General features: G+C 44.1%; 1 protein-coding gene across 3 annotated transcripts in view; it reads left to right on the forward strand.

The window, feature by feature from the left end:
- nkain4 (sodium/potassium transporting ATPase interacting 4) overlaps positions 1-18,376 on the forward strand; it is a 46,559-nt gene that overhangs the window by 14,509 nt on the left and 13,674 nt on the right. For all 3 annotated transcript variants that reach the window (XM_034589919.1, XM_034589917.1, XM_034589920.1), the window contains exons 2-4: positions 5,503-5,640; positions 6,856-6,936; positions 10,826-11,026. In XM_034589919.1, coding sequence (XP_034445810.1) covers positions 5,503-5,640; positions 6,856-6,936; positions 10,826-11,026 — 420 coding nt within the window. The remainder of the gene's footprint in view (positions 1-5,502; positions 5,641-6,855; positions 6,937-10,825; positions 11,027-18,376) is intronic.

Consider the following 18,376-nt stretch of genomic DNA (forward strand, 5'->3'; position numbering starts at 1 on the left):
ACAACGCATTAGCGAAAGACACTGAGATAAAGCGCAGGAGATAATGTGGTAACTCTCCGTAATTCACCGCTCACATCTGCTGGCACTCCTCAATTTCGTCCTTATGCTCAACTGTGTGAGTCAGAATGATATGCTTGAACACAGGGGAGACTGACTCATGCTGCCTGAAGTCATACAAACACACACACACACACACACACACACACACACACACACACACACCTGCTTTTCGAATCCGCCGATCCGGATGACACATTCAGTAACATGTTATCAAAGGACATTTCACAGAGGACACAGAGAGAGGAACGCTGATGTGATTTATAGTATCCGGAGGCGACGGTGGCGAGCTGAGAGAGTCACCAGTCAAGTCTGTCCTCTGTCTCTGGGGGAGCGTCGTCTGGTCCCCCCCCCCCCCCACCCACATTTTCACACCTAACATCTCACTATGCGTGACCTAGCACCTCTGTGTCTACATCCTCAGTACGTTACTTTTAAAACATCACTTTTGCCTTCATGCCTGTTTCGAGCCCCCAAAGTGGAAGCTTTATGAGACACTGTTTTAGTTTGGAAACTCTGGGACATTAATAAATCTTTGGATATAATGCTACGATAAGAATTACACATACACACACTCTCTCTTCTTGATTGGGTCTTATCAACTGACCACTTATTAATCAAGCTTTTATCACGTCTCCCTTTTATGAAGGAAAACAAAGTCCTGATGGCTCCGCTAAAGTGAAGCCAAAGCGTCTCAATCACCACCTGGTGGCTGAAGTATAGGTCATAAATCTGGCCTCCTCCATGTTATTGGATGGGACCAGACTTAAAAAGTCAACTGCACAGACTCTGGCTCCAAATGTTAAAGATGGCAGCTCTCGTACCCATGATAGTTGGGTTTCCTTTCTAGGAGGAAGTAGTGATGTGCCCCTTCTTTATATACAGTCTATGATGCCTGCTCATTTCTTAGCCCTGTGTGTCCATGCCAGTTGACCCTTTTAAATAGAGTACTCGATCTACTGTTCTTACTCATGTTTTTCCTTGTGTTGTCTCTTAGGCTATGACCTATTGTTGACCCATTGTTTGCGTGTTTATGACTTTTGAAACACCAGGAAATACCTTTTAGTCTTTTTACCTACATTTGTTAAATCTGTGAATTCTCTGCTTCTGAGTCTCGGCATCTTGATGTTGTTTACTCATCTGGATTTTTAAAACAGTTTTCAAACAAAAACATATTGCTGTGGATGCATATCACTAAGCTCAGTCTGTGTTTGAAATCCCTTTTAGATGCTGTGGCCATGCATTTCAGCCACTTATCTTGCGCATACACACACACACACACATCTTAATTAGCTCCTCTCGGACGATGCGGATCAAACGTCGTTTTTCTCTCAGAAACGTTGGCTCTGATCCTCTCGTCACTCTTTTATCTTGTATCTCTTTTCTTCGTGGCGTGTATAAGAAGGTGGTGATGATTGAAATGTTGTGGGGCTTTGATATTCCTATTAAGGAAAGCAGGATTTATGTTGTAAGGCCGTGTCCCCTTGTGTGTTCTTCATTGCTCTGTGGGTTCGCTCATTTGTCCACACCTCAAAGAACTGAGTGAACGTACAGAAGCTGAGGTCCTCTAACAGACGCGGCAGGATTTACATGTAGGTCTATGATCTCTGTTAATACTCTGTTATCACGTGGCTGAAGGATTGAATAATTGGTAGAAACTAAAACTCTAGAAATAGAGAGAATGATAGAGGACGGGCAGTAGTGGAGGTGCAAGAGGAGGTTGTTGCCTCCTGCTGCCGTTCTCAACCCCCTAATTGCTAAGTATTTATGGTGGGAGTGGTATGTGTGGGCAACATGCTTCTCCACATGTACACATCCGAAAACCAAAATACACACTGAGAGATTCCGTCACCGCGTTGGGAGCCACTTGTGCTGGCAGGAGGTCAGCGGGAGGCTTTTACAGGCCGTTATGTAGCCGGATCACTATTCCTGGAAGAGCGTTGGTATCTTTTTATTAAATTCTACCCCACTCTGCAGTAACCCGCTCCCTATGAATTGTTGGCTAATTGTCCAAGATGGCTTTATGTGACGTTGTGTGTGTGTGTGTGTCCAGGGTGGGCAGAGACCTTTCTGTGCTTGATTGATTGTTGTCATCTCTGCGGATTATTGAGTTAGCAGCGAACGTGATAGGCTCACTGCAGCATCCCAAAGGAAAGAATGCACGCGCGCGCACACACACACACACACACACACACACACGTCCCTCAAGCCTATACACGTCTCTAATTCAACAAATGGTGGAAATCTTTGGAATGGGTCGACGGCCATGTATAATGAATGTATCAAGTGATCTAATGTATGTGTAGTTGGATGGATGAGGGTTAATGCACATTAACATGACAATATGGCTGAGAGTGGCTGAAAGGGTCCAGAGGATATAGTGTGTGTTTCTGTTGTCTGAAAACATTTTAAATTTGAAACAATAAACCTAAATTAAAATTTTATTAAAAAACATGCAAAATAGTTGAAATATGTAAAGTAATTTTGTAAAGTGACTGAATTCTTTCAGGCTTTTCATTTTCGCAGTGTAAAAATTACCAAAGCCCCAGAGGCTGTTTACATTTATCCAGCCAAATGGAATAAAGGCTGTTTAACAGATTTTGCAGAGCCATCAGATGTCTTTTATTCCCACCAGGTTTATCAGAGGACATTCTAAGCTCGCAGGTCCACTATCTGTCTCTATCAGCACAAGGAGATAAATGCCATCCTATCTGTTTTCTGTAATCGTGTGGAGGGATCCACAGTTTGTCAGACCTTGACTTGACAAGACCATATCTATGCAGTATAATGGGTTCTTTTTAGTTTTCACTCTCACATTTTATTATCTCCGTTTGTCTTAACAATTATACTATAGAATCTCGTCGTTCCAGCTTTGCATCTGAATTGATGATCATATTTCATCTGTAAGAAAAAATGTTGTACGCTTGTATTGGTATTAAGGCGCCCAAAGTGTGCCGAGAAAACATTTGCCACACTGTGCCACCACCAAGCAGCCTGGACCCAACCTACCTTGTGTGGATTGACACAAGACAGGTTGGGATCATACCATCTGCAGCCTCAGCAGAAATCCAGATTCTTCAGACCAGTCTTTGTTGTCCCAGTCCCGCTGAGTCTGTGACAACTGCAGCCTCAGATTTCTCTTCTTCGTTGACAGGAGTGGGACCCGGTGTTCCGCTGTTGTAAAACCATTTTGCCACAAGGTTTAACTTGTTTCTTCACCCTAGTTGTGGTTATCTATCTATAAATATTGGCAGACAGCATTGAACTGCAACAGACAATTTATGTAGGAAACCATTATGAGTTCTATGAAAGTGATTTAAAATGTTAGTCTTCGGGACAGACCTGTTCTCGACCAGTTGAACTGCAGGCCTGCTGTGCGCCATCTTTGCTGACATCCTCCTGCAGGAGTGTTATTGAGCTCTCAAACATTGACCCAGACGACTCGTGATGTTATTCATTCCCTCCAGCCCCTTCTCCGTCCAGGGGGCAGACAGAGGTTATTAAGAGGGAGAGGGAAGCTCAGTCGTTGTACACATACTCCATCTGTGATTTTCTCTCATGTCTCCATTTTCATTATATTCTCTCCATCCATCTTAATTTTCTTTTCCTGCCGTTGCTAGATTAGTTTTTTCTGACTGACAGTCTCTCTCTTCGACCTTAGTCCGATCATGTTCGGTGCAGGTGGCAGTTCACTCACCACGCCCTCTGTCGCTTCACACCCTGTCTGTGGAGTTACCGCCCTCCACGTGAGAGTGTGTTCATTTTTAATTATCACTCGGGATTTGATCATCACCCTCCCCTGCCTGTCACTATGTCTCATCGGGTTCCTGGTAACATATCCATTACATTTGGAAGAGGAGCCATCACTGTGTATCGAGCATTTGGTGTGTGTGTGTGTGTGTGTGTGTGTGTGTGTGTGTGTGTGTGTGTGTGTGTGTGTGTGTGTGTGTGTGTGTGTGTGTGTGTGTGTGTGTGTGTGTGTGTGTGTGTGTGTGTGTGTGTGTGTGTGTGTGTGTGTGTGTGTGTGTGTGTGTGTGTGTGTGTGTGTGTGCTCATTGGTGCGTTCCTATCATTGCAGCAGAGACAAGATTCCCCCTTCCCTCATCCATCTTCAAGCGCTTGGCTGGAAATGACATGTCGAAGCACAACAAAACACATCATTGCTCGCAGGAAACACACACACACACACACACTGGGAATTGAATAAAATGGAATTGGACTGGCAAAGGAATTTTAATTAAATGGTTCACACCCGTCCCTGTATTTTGCCCCAAATGGAATGCTAATTGGGTCGATGCAAATAGGGACTCCCAGATGTAGGTTAATTCTCAGTCCAGACAACAAGTGTTTTATCTGCATATCATTAATGAATCTCTCTCCATGCTAATGCACCTGAAAAGGCAAATCGCATGACTCTTTTATATTCACATACACTGGTCATGCGGCGTGCCGTTGTGAATAGGAAGCAGATTGTCCACTTTGTAGTTGCAGAAGATTCTACGAATAAGAAACAGCAAAGGTTAAAAGTAAGACCAAGGATTTCTTTACCTGCACTTACAACAAGGTGGAACTGTTACTGACAGTTATGATTAACAAACCTTGTGATACATGTTGCGTTCTTTCTTTAAGTCTCAGTCGGGACTTAAACAAAGGCCTGGAGTTATTAATATGAATCAGGGCTGCAAACATCTCTGTTGTAGCGACTTGAAAACCGTAATCCATAAAAGTATTATTGATGCCAGGTGTAAACGTAACAAAAATAAAATATTATTGTAGCCTTAAAGGGTAAATTTTTCAATTATTCAATAAAAAACTACTTCGTGAATGTGTCAATCTTCTCTATGTAAAAATAACTATATTGGTAAATATGTAAGATTAGGACGGGTGAGTCTGTAATGAGAAAACAGTGAAATTCCTCTTTTCATTGCACAGGGTTTAACTTTGCTTGTACACGTGCAGGTTGTTTGCAAGCAAATATTTTAATAAGCGTCTAAGCTCTCTGCGGTGGTGTTATGAAGCAGGGCTCTCACCTCCCGCCACGTTCCCAGAACATTATTATTCCTGGAGGCCACTGGCAGGACGGTTGGAAACAGTGACCGTCTCCTCTGCTCAGCGGGAGACGAATCGATAAATCTGTCATTGTTTGTTCTCTAAAACTTTTTAGTCTTCGCCTCTAGGCGATGCTGTCGTCAGGGCTGCGCATGACAATTTCCTCATTGTTGGATTGTTGGGTAGTTGCTGCGAGGTACATTGTCTTCAATAAACTATTAACAGTGCATGGACATGTTGCCAGAGTTTATTTAGTATGCTGCCGTGTTTGGCTTATACAACCCGCACCATGTTGCTCGGTTTCACTGTCACAGCAGGAGGGCACTTTTTCTTCCAGAACATATGAACCTGATGACATTTGTTTTTCCTTTTTTCTCCCTCTCTCTCTCCCTTCAGTTGCTGGCTTTGGAGAGACAGGTCTTTGACTTCCTGGGCTACCAATGGGCCCCCATCCTCGCCAACTTCGTCCACATCATCATCGTCATCCTCGGCCTCTTCGGCACCATCCAGTACCGGCCGCGCTACATTGTGGTGGTGAGTACACCTCGCCGACGACTGGCAGCTTGAGTGAAAACCTGGCGCAGTCACATAATCCTTTTCCTCGCGGTTTCTGTTAAGCAGGGTCACATCACTTTGCATTAGTCCTGCGCCTGCGCTCGTGCTCGTAGACTGTTGTTGACTTTCCTCGCTAATTGCAAATTGTGCTGCAATCTCTGGAGCATTATGCGACACCCTTAAATCACTCAAATCCCGTGGTAATTAGGGCTAATTAAAAAGGGGTGGGCCGGCTAAGGAGCTCATCAGATTTATACTCAGCTTCAACTTGCTGGACGGAGAAGGTCGTTCTCTGAAAACACGTTGAAAAAGCACGTGCCACAAGTTGCTCCGCTGCTTTTTGTTAGAAAGCGCCGCCATGAATCTCCGGTGTGCTTTTTACGCACTTCAGTTTTTATTTGACACCATAACATTCATCTGAGGCATTAAAGGCCTATTTTGAGCTGCATTAGCGGAAGCGCAGATGGTGATGTTAATGACAGGAAAAGACTGGGGGAAGCGAGAAAGAGATACAGAGGAAGGGAGAGTGAATAAAGAGAGACAGGGGAGGCGGAGGAGAATAAATGGGAGCCACACAGGATGAAGGAGCAGAGGAAGCAGGGATTGAGGGGAGGAGGGAAAGTGGAGCTATTGTCTCATGTCAAGTGGAAAATTGGTGAGAGGGCAAGTTCAGCGGTTTCGTGATTCAACATGTATGTTTTTGCGAAGGTGCTGATTTTCCCTCCGCTCTTCCTCTGACATCTTAAACACACAGTTCATCGGGAGTCGGAGGATTTCACAACCTCCACAATGATGACTCTCTCTCTGTCTCTCTCTGACAGTGAATACCTCTCTACCACTGAGTGTCTGTCAACAGTCGACTGTCTCACTGTACAATTTTGTAAACGCTTGAGTCGTGAACTTCTGCCGCCTATAAACCTGCAGCTCCCTCAGGCCATAAAGAGACTTGCTGAACTTACCGGCCCCTTTTTGAAGACAATGAGGTCTTACATACAAACTTAAGTGTGTGTGTTTGTGTGTAGGTGTGTATTCATTCACGTGTGTGTCAGAATATGTGTGTGTGTGTAGGAGGACACCTTGGTTGAGGGGCTCTTTCATTAAGCCCACCACGTTTTTCAACAGTTGTCACGTCCTGTTCTGTTCAGCTCATCGAGTTTCCATGGAGCTAATCTGTGTGTGTCTTTGCTCCTGCAGTACACAGTATGGGCCGCTCTGTGGGTCGCCTGGAATGTCTTCATCATCTGCTTCTACCTGGACGTCGGAGGCCTGTCCAAGGTGAGACCCTCCCTCCGCTGTGTTCTCTGAATCCTCCGTCATTCATCTCTCAGCCAACGTCAACAGCTTTGTCTGCTTTTGCCCTTGATAGCGATTTATGGTTAAATGAACACTTCTATAAGTGCTGGTATGTAAAATACCACCAATAATAATAATTCTATGTAGATAATGATGAACACATTTTCACGTCTCTTCTGGAAGACGTTCATATGATTGTACTTATTTCTCTGCATGAAAAGTCGTACAAATGGCAATTGTGCGGTGTTAAAAACCATCTCCTTTAAAGTGACTGCTCACAAATATCTCTCTTACACCAACATTAGGGGAGATATTATTATTCTCAAATTTCTTAAATTCATGAATGTGTGACACACGCATGTAGTTTGAATCCAACAGTGAACTTTTAGGGATCTGCACCATGTTCTTTTAAATTATCTGTGTGGTGCATTTACTGACCTTAGCAGTGGGGGGGCTGTTTCCTCCCTGCCAAGTTTCAAGTGGAGGCTTAATAGGTGAATAGAGAGGAAAAATCCCCACTCCAAACCATCAGGCTCACACACACACACACACACAAACACTTTTAAATCTTCTGGACTCCCTGTGGCTCCTAAGTGCAGATTAAGCGTGTATTTATCCAGACAAAGAGAAGTGTTCGGGTTGTCACCTCTCCGTCTCCCTCCTCCTGTCAACCTGTCTTCTCACAGCATTTCTCCACATCTTCCTGATCCTTTTGATGTTCTTTTTAATTTATTCCAGATATTTTGCGAGTTCCATATCTCGTCTTTTTCCTGTCATCACTCTCTCTTCTCCTGTCTCCTCCCTACAACCCCCCTCCCCCCTCCCATCCCCAGCCTCTCTAGTTATTGATGGGTGTCTTGCCCGGTTGCGAATCAGACCACTGACAATAATGAATTCATGTTGGCAACAGTCCTCTGACAGCTCCACCTCGGACAGGCAAAATTAATTTCAGAAACACCTTCCCAAGCTCCGGTGACTTTGTCGTTGTGTGATAGATCTTGGCTCCATCAAGTGTGTCTGTCTCTCAACGCGTATGTCTACATGAGTCCACTGTGAGTGTGTGTGTGTGTGTGTAGCTGTGTGTGTGTAGCTGTGTGCTCCTGCGTGGTTCCTGCTAGAATAATGAGGCTTGTAGGGGCCAGCTGCTCGGGGCTGAGACTGGGCATTAACCTGACAGATGGAGCCAGCCTGGACTCCCAGCTCTGCATATGGTGGCCAGGAGGAGAGCTGGCTAATGGAGTGCCCACACACACACACACACACACACAAGCCCCATGCACACATGCATGACCAGACTTGATGCAACACTTTCTGAGAGGACCCCCCAACACATTTTATTTTAAACCAGAGTCTATGTTGCCTTGACCGATGTTGACAGCCGAGCACTGGAGGGTGTGTTTTTATTTATATGTGTATGAACGGTGTGTGTGTGTGTTTTTCTGCATGTTTGCGTGTGTGTGTGTGTGTGTGTGTGTGTGTGTGTGTGTGTGTGTGTGTGTGTGTGTGTGTGTGTGTGTGTGTGTGTGTGTGTGTGTGTGTGTGTGTGTGTGTGTGTGTGTGTGTGTGTGTGTGTGTGTGTGTGTGTGACAAGCCCCTCAATGTTCAGGGTTGTCAGAGTCATATGCCACATGCTCTGTCACCTCCCATTGATATCCCTTATCCCCTCCCCCACAGTGCGAGTCAGACTGACAGACGGACCCCTGCTACTCTGCACTGTTTTAAACACTTTTAATCTTTCACCACTTCTCTTTTTATTCATTCACACTCACACTGTGCACACAGAGACACAAATGTAACCTACCTGAACATGAAAAAATCCTCTTTCCTTTATTTTGAAAATGAAATAAGACTCTTCATAATCCCCAATTGGTTAAGCTTTGGCTCTAAATCAAAACAATATTTCTCTTCTCTCTTGTGGTATGAACATCAGTCCCCTAAATTGTATTCATCTAGATACTTGGATTATTCTCAGAAAAATCTATGAAAATGTTGAAAAGCTACTTATCTCTCAATGTTAAAGAAAGAAGAAATTCGTTGATCTGCCCTCTGATTCCAGATCTGCCCCCAAACCTAATGAGTTATTCCTTGTGTCACGACTCACCCCTCCTCAAAATTTTTACGGAAATCGATGCAAAATTCTTCCAATTAACAAACAAATAAATAATAAATGATCTCTTTGGCGGAGTTGATGAAGTTTTTAGATTTATCTTCCTCTCTCGGTTGAGCTCAGCCCCTCCAGCTCCTGGATCAATATGCCACCACCCTGCATGTGCATCTTTATGAAATCTAAGTAAATATGAGACTCAACGGAAGAGTCTAAAACATCCAGTTGGCCACTCGGGTTCACTCCCCAGTGTGATCGCACAAACACAAGTTATCTCTGTGTTTCAGAAACAATGAATCACAGAAGTAAGATTCGAATCATTTGATGTTTAATACCTCATCGTCTCCAGTGATTCCAGTAACAGGATTTCTGTCCAAACACGCATTGAATTTTGTTGAACAAAGTAGTTTGAGCAACATCAGGAGAGTAACCTTGAATCCAACATTGATTCGGGCTTTCGGACGCACGGGAGCATAACAATAACACTCCTGACAGTAAGTTGCCTCGAAAGCCTCGATATCAACTGCTGCCGTTGTGCCACAGCTTGAGCAGAGATGGTTTCCCCCGGCTCGCGGGCTCAATCAATGGCATCAGTCAAGTCATTAGTCTCCTACCTATTGACCTTCAGCCGACTTTGTTTTTGTGACTGTGCTGGAGAACAACAGAGAGGGAAACTAGAGACAGAGAGAGAGAGAGAGAGAGAGGTGTGTTACACTCAGCAGCTTTATGTTGATATTGTTCATGACTCGTGTTGCGTATCTTCCCTGTTGTGGAAGTTGTTGCGACCAGTGTTTTTATGTAGGTGCTGTTGATATATATGTACGTGTGAGCAGCGGTTGATAGGAATCAGAGATGCTTCCTGACAGCACTTGGCTCTGTTAATAATGCATGTCTTGTCACTGAGGGGCAGATGCAGGGTTAGATTGCTGTATTCGGGTATTGATTGGTGCGAGCGTCTATATTTCTGTGTTTACGGGCTCATGTGGCTGTGTGCAAATTGAACAGCGGCAGGTTGTACAACAGTTGCATGAATAAAATACTGGCTCCCAAAAAACGTGTGGTTGCTTTTTAAAAGTAGCAACATTGTTTTTGCTGAAACCACCAGTCAACAGTTTTTATAGGAATTCTTTTTTCACCAGGAAGTAGTTCCAAACAAACCTGATGACTGTTAAGCCTGTGAGGAACACATAGCCAATGACTTTGGGGATCCCGGACTTTTACCAGCATGATGTTGGGATTCGTGGTTCTGAGTTCAGTTTTGTATAGTTTATTGTGTATTTGCATAGAAATGAGGATACAATATGTTAAATTTATTTCGGTCCAGACAGTCTCAGTATGTTGTGGTCACTAAACTAAACTCATTAATTATTCTCCCAGAAATCAACATAGATTTAGAAAAATGCCCTTTTGAGAAAGTGGACAAAAAATTATTGGATTCGTCCCCTAATACAAATCCGCACAAAAATGTATTATTATTATTTATTATATTTGGACCCAAAAATGAACCATCCACCAACTTTTGTGGTCATCCATCCAGTAGTTTTTTGTTGTCCTGCTAATTAACAGAGGGACAGACAGAGGTAATGAGGAAACAGCCACATGAACCATCTTCCATAATGCCGAGAGATAAGCTTCCTGTGTCATGACAAACCTGACTTGTGATCCAGCCTTGGTTTCCTCCATAAAGAATAAATTAATGTACTTCATAAGTAATGAATAGAGTTCAAACTAAGAAGTAACTGTTCACTTTTTGTATTCTCCTTCCAGGACAGTGACCTGCTGACATTTAACATCTCAGCCCATCACTCCTGGTGGAGCGAGCATGGGCCGGGCTGTGTGAGGAGAGAGATGCCACAGGCTCCAGGGATCCGCACCACAGAGAGCCACTCCTACATCTCTGTCATGGGCTGCCTCTTGGACTACCAGTACATCGAGGTCGTGCACAGCGGCACACAGATCCTTGTTGCTGTGAGTACAAGCTACACTTGACATTTTCACATGCTGATTCACGCGCGTCTGAACATGTGCCAGGAACTCATCGTATTACGTTGCCTAACTAACACCGGCAGCGACCGCACTCGCTGTGGGATTCATGTATGTGAAAGGTGAAGACGATGGAGATGAAGGTGATGTTTTTGTTTCCCTTCAATCACTTCTCTGAGTACACTTCCACGGCGCTCTGTTGTTTTGTCTGTGGCAGCCTCCCTTCCTCTGCCCCGGTCGCTGAATGAAAAATTGATCCGTTGTTTTGTCTGGCGGAGGCTCAGACCTGCCAGCTGCTTACAGGTTACTCAAACACGGGAAGGACTGTTATTGTCCTCTTTGTACAGCTCGGTTTGAATACACCACAAACTCCCATCCTGCCAGCATTCACATTTACACACACTCCTGTACGACTGACTAACCTCGTGTTGGACGGGGGCCACCTGGAGTTGCCAGCACAGCAGGCATTTGGCTTCATGCACATTACACACTTACACTAACTCGCAGTAACATTCACTCACACACACTTTGACTCCTTTGTGAACATACACATACACACACACACACCCCTTCTCACAGTCACTTTATGTGAAGTGGATTTAAACATGTAATGCGTAACAATTTTGTTGACTTGTGTACTTACGTTATCCAAAATAATTCCAACAATTTTCAAATTCAGAGGAATCCACAATTTAACACAAGGTAACAGGACGTTACAGGACTAAGGTTAACCACCAGTTTGCCAGTTTGCCAGTCGACAGTTATTTCTTTCCACTGTTTGTATTGATCACTTATAAAGGATCACGATAATTCATTGCCATTTGCTGCATAACGTGAATATAGTCTGAATTTGTGCCTGAGTTGCGTCGGTTAGATTTTCTTCTGCATTGGTGGTGAACACAACATCTCCCATGATCCCTTGCTGCTTCATGTCGTAATAGGTCTTTTGTTATTGTTTTGTTTGAGAGACCCCTAGTGGCTAAGTTGTACGTTTAATGGACGCAGATGTTGTCCAAGAGGAAGAGGGAGCTAATACACGGCAGCGTCAACGGCCATGAACTTGAGTTCAGGTTTCAGAATCTGGTTGATTTTCGTTCTTACTGTTAAATCTTGGACTAATTTAGACCTGGAAAAGTGCTAAGTGCTGCGACTCTAGGTGATAACACGGCACATTAGAAAAACTGGCAGAAAGACCCAGTTGTTGAGAAGCACTGGATCGTACCATTCGTCCTGTCACCCCCGTGGAGAGAGGCGGGTGATAAAAAGACTGACCTCACTTTACAACCCCAGCTCTCACTGAACCGTAGCTCTTGCATTATAGACAGTGAATTGGTTCATTCCTTGTCCCACTTGGGCTTTTACTCCTATATAAGAAACAGTAACACCCTTACGCCTGCGTTTTGTCCAGCTGAGTATCTAACTGCAGCTCTGTGGGCACAGCTCATTAGAGGAGCAGGGGAAAATGGTGCTGAAATCCCAGTGTCACTTTCTTTGTATCCTCACTTCCTCTCAGAAATGGACTCCTTTGAGATGTCCACTCTTGTTGTGTCTTTCCTTTTTCTCCTTCTCCGGTTGAGGGGAGGGCCAGACAGGAAGAGAAAGGGATGAATGAAAAGAAAGGGAAGAAAGTGGGGTGTCTCTTTGTCTTTGTTCGAGGGGTTTCAAGGTTGCAGTGAGAGGCCATTAAATATTTAGTTTGGGCTCCAACGAGCATGTTTCATTAAGATGAAAAATGTGGATCCATTGGGCAGTAATGGAGGCGTCACTGTCATTTATCTGCTCGGATTCGTCATTGAGTGAGAAGGGAGCCGCTCAGAAGTGAAGCTTTGGATTTGGGAGCGTCACACCTGTGTTGCTGCCGATTGAGGCTTCGGGCAAAATTCAGCAAAAAAAAAGTAACGTCAGGGTTTAAAGGATGAGCTTGAAGTGGAGGCAACCTTTTCAAACTGCCATCATGAATTATTCATTTATCACTGAGGGGAATATTTTGCTCCTGTCTGCCATTGTAGCGTATTCTTTGTTGCCTTCACTGAAACACCAACTAGCCCATCCATCCTACAGCACATATTGCTATTGAATTGCTTTGGTGTCATGATCATTAATGATTCCCCCGTCATTACAGTCAGCGGAAAATCCACCGGTTCTTTTTTTTGTTTCTTTCTTTCTTTCCTCCTCTCTCTATCCTTCCTCCATCCTGTCTGCTTCAGCTCCATGTGCACCGCCTCGGCTGTTAAATAAAACATCTGAGTCTGAGAAAACATCTCCGGTGAGATGGAGGGTAGTTAGGAAGAAAGGTATACGAGAGAGGAGAAGATAAACGGAGCAAGATGTGAGATTCAGTTTACATCCAGACAGAAGTCTTACATGCTAAAGGGAGTAGTGAGAGATGTCAAAGTGCTGTCAGAGCTGTTGAACACACACACACACACACACACACACACACACACACACGTCTCTCTATAGTTGTGAGCACACTCTGACATAATGCATTCCCCCGCCCCTTACCCTTACCCTAACCTTAACCATCCCAACTAAATGCCTAATCCTAACCCTAGCATAAACCTAATTCTAACCCTAACCCTAAAACCAAGTCTTAACCCTCAAAAAGCCAATTTAATTTGTTAGGACCAGCCAAAATGTCCTCACAATCATCTTAAATTGTCCCTCATAACTATAGATATACATGCACACACACACACTGCCTCCTGCATGCTCTACTTAGGCACCATCCCTTGCCTGAATATTCAAGATATTTTCCTGTTATGATTATGAAAGCGTCTGACCTGAACAATTTTCACAACTATCCTCATTAGAACTTTGCATTGACTTCCATTCGTTGTACAGAGCCTAACCAGAACCTTGATCCTAACCTCAAACATGACCAATTCATACGTAACCCAAACCTTAACCTAACCACAATTTACATCTTACCCTTAACCTTCAGGACCTTGGAAATTATGTGTTGCCTCATTAGTACCAGGCTTTGATCCCATGAGGTCTTTTGGTCCTGACAAGGTCAGTGTTTATGCTGGATATGGACCTATAGAGGCAATAAAAAAAAGTGCGCACACATACACACATCATTTAGTGTAGACTATTGCTGCCACAGGCAATGCTTTCTTCTGCTGCCTCTCTGTTCCCTGCACCGAGTGGAAGTTGATAAAGAGAGGAACGGCAGCCTGCGTCATTCTCTCGTTCCATTGCTCATTTCCTCCTTTTTCCACCTATTTTTCCCCTCGTCACAATCTCTCCACTCTGTCTGTCTTCCTGTCTCCTCTCCCCGCCCAGATCTCTTACTGTTTGACCTTCACGCCGATCAAATTCTCACCAAGTCAAACAACAAAAAACGACACCCTGCATTTCTCACTCATCGTCACTTTAGCTCCTTCTCTCATTTTCTCCAGGCCTTCGGGGCTCTGTCATGTCGGTCTATACGTCTGCGTATAAGTGAGGCTTGTTATATGCCGGGGGCCATGGTAGGGTTGGGGACAAATAGCGGCCCCCCGGTTGATTAGAAGAGTTCCCTCAGTGGGACTCGTGTGGGCTGACCCCTGTGATTGCAGCTCGGGGCGGTGCCTGCCTACAGAATGAGGCTGGTTGTGTGTCTTGTGGTTGTTCAGGTTCACTTAGTTCAGCAGCATAAAAACAGTGTTCACCCCCACCCAACCCATCACTCATCCAAAAGGTCCGGGTCCTCGCTTTGATAAGTCCATGATGTGTTTTTCAAACTCTCATACCGAAGAGCCATCACCACTGGGATGAATTTGTGTTGTTCCTCTATTTGTGTGCACGATGCACAGAGAGCTGAGGGATCTTTGATGTGCTTGTATTTGAAGTCCAGTAATATTTCCACAATCAAGTGGCCATGGATTGTGTAGTTTAATAATAGCATAAAGTAACATCTGCAGTATGTCAGGCCTGACACTGCATTGTGCCTGTGCTGTAAGTTTCACAGCATCTGCTTGAAAGGATTATAAAGATCCCAGGATTAAAAGACTTATGATGCAGTCGTGAGCAGTTATTAGTTCTGCTGGCTGCTGCAAAACAGAGCGGAAAAGAGAAAAGACCTCAAGACCAGAGGAGCAAAGTCTCCAAGTCTCTAACTGGCCACTGCATAGCGTGTCGGGCCACTCGCAGTACATCATAGAAACGGGACCGCCCGCTATTGTTCTTCAAAGGCTCTCTCTGCCAAGAGCTTTAATTGTTAATATGTGTTGCAGCGAAATGGATTTTCCTCGGATTAATTTTACTCTAGTATTTGGTCTTTTTTATGTTAAACTTCTGAGAGTATACAGGCAAAAAAGAGAAGGGGGGTTAAAAAGAACTGAAAAGCAATATTTAAGGGATAAACTTCTCACGACAAGTTTGATTTTCGCTTTATTTGTTAAGTATAACTGGTTGTTTTAGTTTAAGTGCCAGTTTGACGATTTGTCCAGTTGTTTCTTCTTCCAGAAAACTCTATATTCTCTTCCCTTTAAAGGGGGATTAGGGTATTTTTCAACTTGGCCCTATGTCTATAAACTTGGGAGTGTAAAGGGAATGGTAACAAAACTTTTGGAATCAGTCCAGTCTCCGTTGGAAGCTGCAACAATGCATCTTATGGGGCAACTGCGACAGTCCACAAATGTCCGTATTTTTTCGCCAATAAATTGCTCATATCAGCCCTTATTGTTTTGTTCATTAATATCCTCCACTCTCCAACTTTCTCTCTTTCACTCACACTCACTTTTCCGCCTCCATCTTCCTGCAACAACCAAAGTCTCACAAGACTTTTATTGGTGAAAAAAGACATTTCGTGGACTGTCGCAGTTGCCCCATAAGATGACATTATAGCCACTTCTACCGTGATGCACTTGCTGGTGGAGGCGATCAACCGGAAGTTGTTTGTAGATATCATTCATTTACACACACGCACACATTAATACACATAGGTCCCAAGTTGAAAAATTCCAGTTAACTAAGACATCATCTAAAATCATCTGTTCTTCTCTGGGACTGCAGGGAGGAACAAGCTCCTCATACAGCTTTTATCTCTGTGTGTGTGTGTGTGTGTGTGTGTGTGTGTGTGTGTGTGTGTGTGTGTGTGTGTGTGTGTGTGTGTGTGTGTGTGTGTGTGTGTGTGTGTGTGTGTGTGTGTGTGTGTGTGTGTGTGTGTGTGTGTGTGTGTTGAGAGGGGGCTGGGAGAGGAGAACAGGTGGATGTGCTCTGCGCAGTCCCCATCTCATCATGTTTTGTCATTAAACATGCAGCTGGCCACACACAAACACACACATCTAATTTTGTGCAGAGAAGCCTCGTGTCTCATTGTCGGGCCGAAAGTCCAGTGTAATTAACCTACAAGACGTCTGCACCAGCCCGCTCCCTCTCCGTCCTCCGTCTCTCTCCCCTGTGATATATTCTACCTAGGAATTCCTGTCATTAGAGTACACTCTGTGAGTTTTCTCCTGACACTGAGCTACGATCAATAGCGTGTTAATTAGCTTGTAGATCGACTCAGATATCCATCACAGCACTGGCACGTGCACGGGCCCAGCGGCTGTGCACCAGAGGCGGCTCCAACTGTGTGAGAAAATCTGGCAAAATGCAGTCTGAAACTTGCAATTGTTGTCATAATTGATTAATCTGTCCGTTATTTTTGACCAACCAATTAATCACAGTTAGAATTAGGAAATTGTGGGGAAACTGCAGAGGAGAAGATGGCTCCTTCAAACGGCTTGTTTTGTCCAACCTGAAGTCTAAAATCGTAAATGTTAAATGTTTAAACTAAGAAACATAAGAAGCATAACATGTGACAAGCTGAAACAGAGGGGAATAACTGAATGAATAGATGATGAAATATTGTCAAATATTAATAAAAACATCCCGTAGAAACCCTGTCAAATATAATTAGATCTTGACAGTTAAATGAATTTGACTGTTGCTCTGATTTATTGTAGTCGCCCCGAATAACTGAGAAGAATGAAAGCCTCTAATCATGAGGAAGAGCCGTGCGTGTTGAGCTGACGTTTATGAGTGAGAGTGCGCTGTCAAAGGTGATTATGGGTCTTTTGTGAACCGGCACATTCTCTCTACCTGACCTTCATTAGCCTATGCAAATACAAATAGCCTTCCTTCTTAGCTCAGCAGCTGGCCTCCTTCTCACGCACACACACACACAAATTATTGCCCGAGCATTCAACTTCTTTTCGCCCTCATTTTCGAGGGAAAAGAAATTCAGATAATGCTGAACGGTCACAAATACCGTCTTAAGTTTCCTCTGCAACACAGTGAATAGTAAATGAAGGGGCCCACTGGAGGATAGCTTTGCTTTTGATGTTTGTGCTCATCCGGGGCTGAACTTTTTGTGCCTCTGTTTTCGCTGTCATGCTTCCTTAAGTCAGTTGTCCACTGTTCACTGTCCTGCAACCTGCAGAGGAGGGTGGAATTTGTTAGAGAGACAATAAAACAAGGACACACAAGCTGCTTTTACAGACCTGAACTGAACTGCGGAAATTAACCGGAGGGGCTGCGTGTGAGAACGTAAATGTCTGAGTCAGTTGCTTCGGATATGTTGCATATAAACTTTTCCTGCCAGCCCTCTAGGTAAATGTCTGGAAAACTGATGTTGATAGCGTTTGTAAAACGTGGAAGCCAGAAGATTATATATCAGGATGCAAAAGCGGTGTTGTACACCTAGAAGACACAGATCTAGATGTCCTCTTGGAAAGACAACGAGATTGGAGAGCGTTTGTTGATAAACAGAAATATAATACATAATTTCCTCCCTACATGCTCGACCCAGGCACCGCCCCTCGTCTGAATGTTCTGGATCCAATTTGTCTGACATTTTCTGCAGTTCATGTCTGAAAACAGCTAGAGAGAGGTGGAGACTTGTGTTTAGAAAGAGACTGTGCAGAGTGCAAGAAATGATTGGCAGATGAAAGAGTTGGCTTTGGTGTGACGCGTCCTCCCAGACAGACTGAGATCAAGTCTCAGAGGACATGCAGGGGCTTTATGAGCTTAATTAATATGACATTAATTTCCAAAATGAATCAGAGTCAAAGAAGACAGCAGGGGAGCGTGCGTTCGTGCATGCTTGTGTGGGTGTGTCTGTGTGTGTTGGTGGGAGTCCATTAACTATGCTGGAAGATATAAGTGGACTTGTCACTTATTATTGAGGACACTGACCTGTATTACTTAAGGGCAGAAGCGCCTCCAGGGAAAAACCACCAAGTGGTCCCTTCTGTGATCTTATTAGCCTCCTTTACGTAAAATTACTGTACTGAGGCCTCCGAAAAGGAAATGGGAAGACAAAGATGATATCGGTTTGTGGAGGGATGGAGATCTTCCAGATTC

This window comes from Hippoglossus hippoglossus, chromosome 7 (assembly GCF_009819705.1).
Source record: "Hippoglossus hippoglossus isolate fHipHip1 chromosome 7, fHipHip1.pri, whole genome shotgun sequence".
In the NCBI taxonomy this organism is placed as follows: domain Eukaryota; kingdom Metazoa; phylum Chordata; class Actinopteri; order Pleuronectiformes; family Pleuronectidae; genus Hippoglossus; species Hippoglossus hippoglossus.